The sequence below is a fragment of the Elephas maximus genome, chromosome 15 (assembly GCF_024166365.1).
Source record: "Elephas maximus indicus isolate mEleMax1 chromosome 15, mEleMax1 primary haplotype, whole genome shotgun sequence".
In the NCBI taxonomy this organism is placed as follows: domain Eukaryota; kingdom Metazoa; phylum Chordata; class Mammalia; order Proboscidea; family Elephantidae; genus Elephas; species Elephas maximus.
The window spans coordinates 46748177-46757688 of record NC_064833.1 but is presented as its reverse complement, the minus strand read 5'-3'; the positions used below and the strand labels follow the sequence as shown (position 1 = coordinate 46757688).

Sequence of the window (9512 nt, the reverse complement as noted above, 5' to 3'; positions counted from 1 at the left end):
CCACCTCTATAAGCTACAGAATTAGGACTCAAATCCAGGCAGTCTGACCCAAGGCCCGGGCTTCTACCTTACTTACTTAATACAGCAGCTTATTTAGGGTGAGAATGGTGATTAACAGTGTTACCTGATTAGGGTCTGTGCCCCGGAGCAGTAGAGCCAATGAAACATACTCCAAGTCAGAAAAAGTGAGAAAGTTTATTAAGGAGATGCATACATCACCAGGGACCGGGCAGCAACACAGCCTGTCTCTATGGAGTCCCAAAGAGCAATTTTACATTAGAGCTTATATAGACTCTTACAAGGGTTACAAGTGTCTTTGTAGTCCCCTGCCAGACATTTTTTTATTAGGCTAAAGATACACATATCAGATACCTGGGCTCTGATTTTCCTGTAGGGGTTGTAGGCCACAGGTAGTCGGACAGAACAAAAGGTTATTTGCATCAGTTTAAAACTAAGAACAAAGTCATTAACATTTGGTCAAAACAAAGTCATTAACAGAGGTATGTGAAGGACAGGTAGGCAGAGCAAGTAGAACTTATAGATTCAGCATGGCATTAGTTATGTCAAGCACTCAGTTTGCCCATTTTGAAAAAGCAGAAAACATGCGGGGTGAGGGGAGCGGGTATTGGGTCATAACAAGGACAAAGGCAAGAAGGGGCATGGAGCTCCTTGGCTGAGGATGTGGTGCTGAGCTCATGAATGCACACCTTTTCTGGGCCTTTACTGGGTGTGTCATACAAATACCTTTCCTTCTCATTGTCTTGGTTTATCACTGGATCTTGGATATTTCAGAATAAATTTGTGCTTGAAATTAAAACCCTTCCATAAAAGCTGAGTGGAAAGAAGCCCATGTGATCTTAAGGCATAGTCAGCTGCAGAAGGGAATCAATAGTTTAGTCTCTCATCTCACAAGAAAAATGTAAATATAAAGCATTGTATTCTTTGAGAGCACATTTTTTACAGTTTTCCCTACACAACTTGTGAATGTTACTATTTTTAAAAATTTTTATTGCGCTTTAAGTGAAAGTTTACAAACCAAGTCAGTCTCTCATACAAAAACTTGTATACCTTGCTATATACTAGTTCCTTTCCCTCTAACGAGACAGCACACTGCTTCCCACCATTCTCTATTTACGTGTCCATTCTGCCAGCTTCTGATCCCCTCTGCCCTCTCATGTTTTCTCCAGACAGGAGCTGCCCACATAGTTTTATGCGTCTACTTGATCCAAGAAGCTCACTCTTGACCAGTATCATTTTTTATCCCATAGTCCAGCCTGATCCCTGTCTGAAGAGCTGGCTTTGGGAATGGTTCCTGTCTTGGGCTAAAAGAAAGTCTGGGGACCATGACCTCTGGGGTCCTTCTAGTCTCAGTCAGACCATTAAGTTTGGTATTTTTACAAGAATTTGAGGTCTGCGTCCCACTGCTCTCCTGCTCCCTCAGGGGTTCTCTGTTGTGTTCCCTGTCAGGGCAGTCATCAGTTATAGCCGGGCACCATCTAGTTCTCCTGGTCTCAGACTGATGTAGTCTCTGGTTTATGTGGCCCTTTCTGTCTCTTGGGCTCATAATCACCTTGTGTCTTTGGTGTTCTCCATTCTCCTTTGCTCCAGGTGCCACGTACTCTGAACCCTAAAGGAAATAATCCTGGAAGAGACATTAAAAAAAAAAAAAAAAAACCCAAAACACTTTTTTTTTTTTCTTTTCTCTTTTAAATAGGTGAGAATATTAAATCTCAAAGAGGAAAGTGACACGCCCAAGATCTTACTGCCTTCAGTGGATTTTAATCCTGGCTGCACACTAGAATAAGCGGGTGAGCTTTTCAAAAGTACTGATGCTCTGCCTCACTGAAGACAAATTAATGAGAATTTCTAGGGCTGGGGTCTGGACACTGCCTTTTTTTTTTTTTTGTAATTGTACTTTAGGTGAAAGTTTGTAGCTCAAGTTAATTTCTCATACAAAGATTTATACACATTGTTACGTGACACTAGTTGCAATCCTTATAATGTGACAGCACACGCCCCCTTTTCATCCTGGGTTTCCTGTGGACACTGACATTTTTTAAAGCTCCCTAGTGGGCTTTAAAAGAAGGACCCTGGTCCTTCCTCCATACCCAGGATTATCAAATCCATGTTGTTGTTGTTAAATGCTATCTAGTCGGTTCTGACTCAGCAACCCTATGCACAACAGAATGAAACATTGCCCGGCCTTGCACCATCCTCACAATTGTTGCCATGCTTGAGCTCACTGTTGCAGCCACTGTGTCAGTCCATCTCATTGCGGGTCTTGCTCTTTTTTGTTGTTAATGACTCTTCCTCCAATCCTGATACCCCGTTCTTCTTCATATAGTCCAGCTTCTCGGATTATTTGCTCAGCATACAAATTGAATAAGTATGGTGAAAGGATACAACCCTTACACACACCTTTCCTGACTTTAAACCATGCAGTATCCCCTTGTTCTGTTCAAATGTCTGCCTCTTGATCTATGTACAGATTCTGCATGAGCACAATTAAGTGTTCCGGAATTCCCATTCCCTGCAATGTTATCCATAACTTGTTATGATTCACACAGTCGAATGCCTTAGCATAGTCAACGAAACACAGGTAAACATATTTCTGGTATTCTCCGCTTTCAGCCAGGATCCATCTGACATCAGCAATGATATTCCTGGTTCCACATTCTCTTCTAAATCTGGCTTGAATTTCTGGCAGTTCCTTGTCAATATACTGCTGCAGCCACTTTTGAATAATCTTTAGCAAAATTTTGCTTGCATGTGATATTAATGATATTGTTCGATAACCTCTGCAGTTGATCACCTTTCTTGGGAATAGGCATAAATATGGATCTCTTCCAGTCGGTGGGCCAGGTAGCTGTGTTCCAAATTTCTTGGCATAGATGAGTGAGCACTTCCAGCGCTGCATCCATTTGTTGAAACGTCTCAATTGGTACTCTATTCCCAGAGCCTTGTTTTTTTGCCAATGCCTTTTTTTTTTTTTTAGTGCAGCTTGGACTTCTTTCTTCAGCACCATCGGTTCCTGATCATATGTTACCTCCTGAAATGGTTGAATGTTCACCAATTCTTTTTGGTATAGTGACTCTGTGTATTCCTTCCATCTTCTTTTGATACTTCCTGCATCGTTTAATATTTTCCCTGTAGAATCCTTCAGTATTGCAACTCGAGGCTTGAATTTTTTCTTCAGTTCTTTCAGCTTGAGAAATGCTGAGCGTTTTCTTCCCTTTTGGTTTTCTATCTCCAGATCTTTGCACATGTCATCATAATACTTTATCTTCTTGAGCAGCCCTTTGAAATCTTCTGTTCAGCTCTTTTATGTCATCATTTTTTCCTTTTGCTTTAGCTACTCGATGTTCAACAGCAAGTTTCAGAGTCACTTCTGACATCCATTTAGGTCTTTTCTTTCTCTCCAGTCTTTTTAATGACCTCTTGCTTTCTTCATGTATGATGTCCTTGATGTCATTCCACAACTCACCTGGTCTATGATCATTAGTGTTCAACTGGTCAAATCTATTCTTGAGATGGTCTAAACTCAGATGGGATATATTCAAAGTTGTACCTTGGCTCTCATGGACTTGTTCTAATTTTCTTCAGTTTCAACTTGAACTTGCATATGAGTAATTGATGATCTGATCTGCACTCGGCCCCTGGCCTTGCTCTGGCTGATGATAATTGAGCTCTTCCATTATCTCTTTCCAAGGATGTAGTCGATTTGATTCCTGTGTCTTCCATCTGGTGAGGTCCATGTGTATAGCTGCTGTTTATGTTGGTGATAAAAGGTATTTGCAATGAAGAAGTCATTGGTCTCGCAAAATTCAATCACATGACCTCTGGCACCATTTCTATCACCAAGCCCATGTTTTCCATCTGCTTTTTTTAGTCCTTCTTCTTTGTTTCCAATTTTCGCATTCCAATCACCAGTATCAGGGCATCCTGATTCCATGTTCAATCAATTTCAGACTGTGGAAGTTGGTAAAAATCTTCAATTTCTTCATCTTTGGCCTTGGTGGTTGGTGCATAAATTTGAATAATAGTCATATTAGCTGGTCTTCCTTGTAGGTGTATGGATATTATCCTATCACTGAGAGTGTTGCACTTCAGGATAGATCTTGAAATGCTCTTTTTGACGATGAACGCAATGCCATTCTCCTTCAAGTTGTCATTCCTGGCATAGTAGACCATATGATTGTCTGATTCAAAATGACCAATACCAGTACCTCTCAGCTTACTTAAATGCCTAGGATATCGATGTTTATGTGTTCCATTTCATTTTTGACGATTCCCAATTTTCCTAGATTCATACTTCATCCATTCCAGGTTCCGATTATTAATAGATGTTTGCAGCTGTTCTCATTTTGAGTTATGCCACATCAGCAAATGAGGGTCCCAAAAGCTTGACTCCATCCACACCATTAAGGTCAACTTTACTTTGTGGAGACAGCTCTTCCCCAGTAGTCTTTTGAGGGGCTCAGCTTCCGGCACTATATCAGATAATGTCCCACTGCTATTCATAAGGTTTTCACTGGCTAATTCTTTTCAGAAGTAGACTGCCGGGTCCTTCTTCCTAATCTTAGTCTGGAAGCTCAGCTGAAACCTGTTCCCCATGGGTGACCCTGCTGGTATTTGAATACCGGTGGCATAGCTTCCAGCATCACAGCAACACACAAGCCCGCACAGTATGACAAACTGACAAGATGCATGGCAGTCTCTTATTCCCCACCCCTGAGCCTACAGCTTACTTGGCTAATGGATTACAAAACCCTTTCCTGCACTCCTAACCTGGCTGCCTTTTCATACTGTTCCTGGAAGCTACCACCTATCCATCAGCACTGGGAGGCAACCTGAAACCTAGCTACATCCAGGCACTCTTATCTTGCTTCCTCTAAACAAAACCACACAAAATATCTTCAAGTATTACTCTGGTAAAATTGGAAATGTATATTTTCTTAATCCAGTGCATTTATCTATTTGCCCATCAGGGTTCTACTGGGGAATACCAGGGTAAAAGCCCTGTGTTACTCAAGTGAGGCTCTGCTCTAGCTCACCTTGCAGAAAGCAACTTCTCCTTTTCTTTATACACAGCTGCAGAGTTGGAAGGATAAGCAGAGTCAGACGGATCTGGGCTTGAATCTTAACTCTGTTTACCATCTGTGTGAATTTGGGCAAGTTCTTTGTGCCTCAATCTGTTCACCTGTAAAACGAGAATACTGATGAAACTATCTCATGGCTCCATCTTTCTTTCTTCTCCTCCGGTGGTCACCCTGACAAAAGTGAAGCAGCGGGGGCTCTCACGCTTTTCCGGCCTTCTTTATCTGTCTGACCCCCAATGCCTTCAGGCCCCTGAAAATAACTTGTTCTCACTCTTTAGTACTCAAAGTGTCTGCAAAGGCCTTCTGAAGACAATGACTACGCTTCAATCTATTTTTTCTTGGGTACTTTGTACTCTTCTAGCCAGGGATAAACTTTGCAGTCTTCTAACAATTTTGATACTATTTGAATCAATTATATTCAAAACTGATAGCAAAGGATGTAAACTGCTGACTTGAATGCAAAAAACAGCAGTGTGGCAGCCTGGGTTACCACCAGGGTCAGAGTCTGAGCCTGCATAGTAAATCCCCCAGATCTCTGAACTCTACGGTGTTTTGGCTCTGATCACTACGGTGTTTAAGTTTCTTTCAGGCTCTCATCACAAGGCTGCTCTGTTCCCCCCATCCCCTGCCCCCAATCTCTAGCCACCCCCTGCCTCCCTCACCTCCCCTACTGCTGCCTCCTGGCAGCCACACCTTCTGGAACTCCCATTTCATGGTAAATGAATTCTTCATGCCCCCATCCTACCTTAACTGAACATATCTTTCGTGGGAATGCCTGCCCTGGGATGTCATTCTTTTCCACCGGAGTTTAACAGGGAGAGAATGTGCAATCCTCCTGGAAAGAGTAATTGTGAACAACAGTACCTGCACACAGTACTTACCACTGTGTAAAGGTGTATTTAGCAGTCAGGGTTCTCTCTCAACTCCTTCTAATTGGCTCAATTTATTACCTTATGGTACTAAACAGGTTTAATCTTTTTTTTTTTTTTTTTTAAATGATACGAGCATGATTTTAAAAAAAATTGTATTTTAGATTAGGGTTTACAGAGTAAATTGGTTTCTCATTAAACAATACACATATTGTTTTGTGACATTGGTTGCCACCCCCAAGACATGTCAACACTCCCCACTTCTGGACCTTGGTTTCCCTATTAGCAGCTTTCCCGTTCCCTCCTGCCTTGTCCTTGTCCCTGGGCTGGTGGGCCCATTTAGTCTCTTTTTGTTTTATAAAAAAAAAAAAAATTATAGGCCTGTCTAATCTTGGCTGAAGGGTGAACCTCAGGAGTGACTTCAACACTGAGTTAAAAGGGAGTCCGGGGACCATACTCTCAGGGTTTCTCCAGTCTCTATCAAACTAGTAAGTCTGGTCTTTCTTTTTTTTTGAGTTAGAATTTTGTTCTACATTTTTCTCCAGCAATGTTAAACAGGTTTAATTCTTAATTCCATTTTACTTACCTCTCTAGTGTGGTCTCAGATTTTACCATTCCACTCCCTGGCATTTCACTATAAAAATCAGATCAAATCAATTCACTTGCAGTTCCTCAAACACATCAAGTTGTCTACTGCTTCAGCACATGCTGCTATCTTACTAACTCTCTATCCTTCCTTAAGATGACTTAAGAATCATCTTTGAAACAGGAAGAACCTCCTTCCTTCCTAAAGGATTTAAATGCATGTCCTTGGGCTTCCAAAGGACCCAGTTTATTCCTCCCTGAAGGCACTCATCTCCCATGTCCACTGACTGAAAGCTCCCAAAAGGTTGCAGAAGATGTCTTTTTAAAACCCAGGTCTCTTTGACTGGAGGATCTGAGCTTTTCACCTCTACATGTACCACATCTCTGTGTGGAAAGAATAACATTGAGTCCATGTGGTATTTTAAGAGGAACAGAATTCATACTATTTTCAAGCTAGAAGGAAACTTAGATGTCATTAAATCTGACGTCCATTTTACAGATGAGGAAACCCAAAGACACAGTGGTTTACCCACAGTGCCTCAGGTAGTGGACACAACTGTTCCAGGGAGCTTCTCCATGACACTGAGAGAGCCTTCAAGACTTTAAAGAGCCTGAAATCTAATCTCTAAGGTGAATACAACGAGCAGATGGAAGGACAGAGAAATACCACCTGTAATGAACTGTGTCCCCCCAAAATGTGTGTCAACTTGGTTAGGCCATGTGTAGTTGTCCTACATTTTGTGATTTTCCTATGTGTTATAAATCATAATCTCTGCCTGTGGTTAAAAGGATTACTCAGGTCACCTCCCTGATCCAAAAGGGAGTCTCCTTGGGTGTGGCCTGTACCACCTTTTATCTTGCAAGAGATAAAAGGAAAGGGAGGCAAGCAGAGAGTTGGGGACCTCATACCAGCAAAAAAGCAGGACCAGGAGCAGAATGCATCTTTCGGACCCTGGGTCCCTGAGCCTGAGAAGCTCCTCGACCAGGGGAAGACTGAGGACGAGGACCTTCCGCCAGAGCCGACAGAAAAAGCCTTCCCCTGGAGCTGACGCTCTGAATTTGGACTTGTAACCTACTAAAAAAAACCTACTAGGCTGTGAGAAAATAAATTTCTCTTTGTTAAAGCCAACCACTTGTGGTATTTGTTATGGCAGGTCTAGATAACTAAGATGCCATCTTTAGACTGGGGTGGGGTGTGGGTAGGGAGGGTAATCTGGACTGTGTACAACAACAATTCTCAACATTTTTGGTCTCAGGGCTCCTTTACAAAAATTACTTGTTGTAGCCTCCAGAGAGCTTGTGTTTTTTTTTTTCTGCAGTTGGATCTATTGCTATTTATCATACTAGAAATTAAAACAAAGAACATTTAAAATACTTATTAATTTACTTAAAAGTAACAGTAAGCCTGTTACATGTTATTTTTGTAAAAATATATTTTCCAAAACAACTGTAGTGAGAAGAGTGGCATTTGTTTTACTTTGTTGCATATCTCTTTCATCTCTGGCTTAATAGAGGACAGCAGGATTCCCACATCTCCTGCTGCCTTCAAACTCTGGAGATAGGTTGTACTGGTTGAAGTTTTAGAAGAAAACCCAGCTGCATGCAGACATGTAGCTGGAAAAGAAAGAAATATTTTAAAAGTCTTTTCAGATAATTGTGGGTATTCTTTGATACTACTTCAAAACTCAACAAGTGGTAGCTTCTTGAAAGTTAGTTACAATGTGGAAACTAAAGCCGTATCAGTGAACTTCTAGTGCTCTGCTACATTAATATCCATTGCTCTATCTTGCACTTTAAGTAGATCTTTTTACCCATGAAAATACTGTAACATCACGCATTGGTCGTCTGACAAAATTGGTTTGCTGTATTATACAGATCTTTCAGACATCGTCACGCTTCATTACAGAGTATAAAAAAAATCGCTTGTTAATATCACCGCTAATCTCATCAGGAAAGTCTTTAAGTATTAGGAAAGCTGTCATGCTCACAGGGGTGGATACAAGTTTTTCAAAACTCTAATTTTTGCTTGAAGACTGGAATTTTATCACTGGCAACAAATATTGTCAGTTATTTTCCTGAAGGTAAATCACTGCTAATTTTTGAGAGAATGTATGCCAAATGTTCAATATGGAGTAACTATAGTTTGTTCATCAGCTGTTTTTGCAAGCAAAAATGGATTGCATGAAAAGCAGCTTGCTCAGCTCACAACCTGGACAATTATACAAGTGCTACTTCTTTGAGGAAATTATCACACAGTCAGAATTGACTTGATGGCAGTGGGTTTGGTTTTTTTTGGTTTAGGTAGCATAAGTGCTTTAGGGTACTTCCCATTTAGTCACACAGAATATTAAGATGTGTTTTCAGGGGCAGAGATTAATAAAATTAATAATTTTTACTGCCTTCATCAAGGATATTCTTAAGTGAAACTGCATTTTTTTTACTCTAAGCGCTTGGCACCACTGCTGTGAATTGTGCTAAGGTGCCGGTTTTACCTATCGCTGCTTTTTTGGTGCTGGTTTTACCTACCACTGCTTTTATACCGCTGGTACAAATGTCAACACAGTGAAAAAGGAAATTAACATATTAGTGCCATGAAAATAGGTTTGACCTCGTGAACCCTCTGAAAGACCCTTGGGGACTCCTCTGGAGGGTACCACAGTTTAGAACCCCTGGTATACAAGATACAGGCTTTAAAAAATGAATAGGATTTTGACTGAATATGGTGAGCGAAGGTGGGATTAAGAAAGTAGTGAAACTTGAGGTGTCTCTGCGGAACAATGAGTAGGCACTTTGGCTGGAGGAGGAAAGCAGAAGCAGATAAAGCTGAAAAGGCACCGTAATGCCTTTATGAGAATCCCAGTTAAGGCAGGCAGGAGGAGCAGGGTGGCAGGCTAGTGGGAGTTAAAAAACAGAACAAAACAAAACAAAACAAAAACAGCTTCAACTTATATAAAATAAA

The 9512-nt window shown here is 41.1% G+C and overlaps 1 protein-coding gene across 4 annotated transcripts in view; it reads right to left on the bottom strand.

The window, feature by feature from the left end:
- Nucleotides 1-973: 973 nt before the first annotated feature.
- CFAP418 (cilia and flagella associated protein 418) overlaps nucleotides 974-9512 on the bottom strand; it is a 46596-nt gene continuing 38057 nt past the window's right edge. The window contains exons 6-8 of one of the 4 annotated variants that reach the window (XR_007513243.1): nucleotides 5845-5934; nucleotides 5055-5200; nucleotides 974-1642 (exon numbers count right to left, since the gene is read on the bottom strand). Coding sequence is in view for 2 of the 4 variants with exons in the window: in XM_049853658.1 (XP_049709615.1) it covers nucleotides 5197-5200; nucleotides 5845-5934 (94 nt within the window). In the remaining 2 variants the exon portion in view is untranslated. Of the gene's footprint in view, nucleotides 1643-1663; nucleotides 5201-5844; nucleotides 5935-7947; nucleotides 8168-9512 lie in introns of those variants that run through there. The other 3 variants (XR_007513242.1, XM_049853658.1, XM_049853659.1) reach the window with 3 other exon arrangements.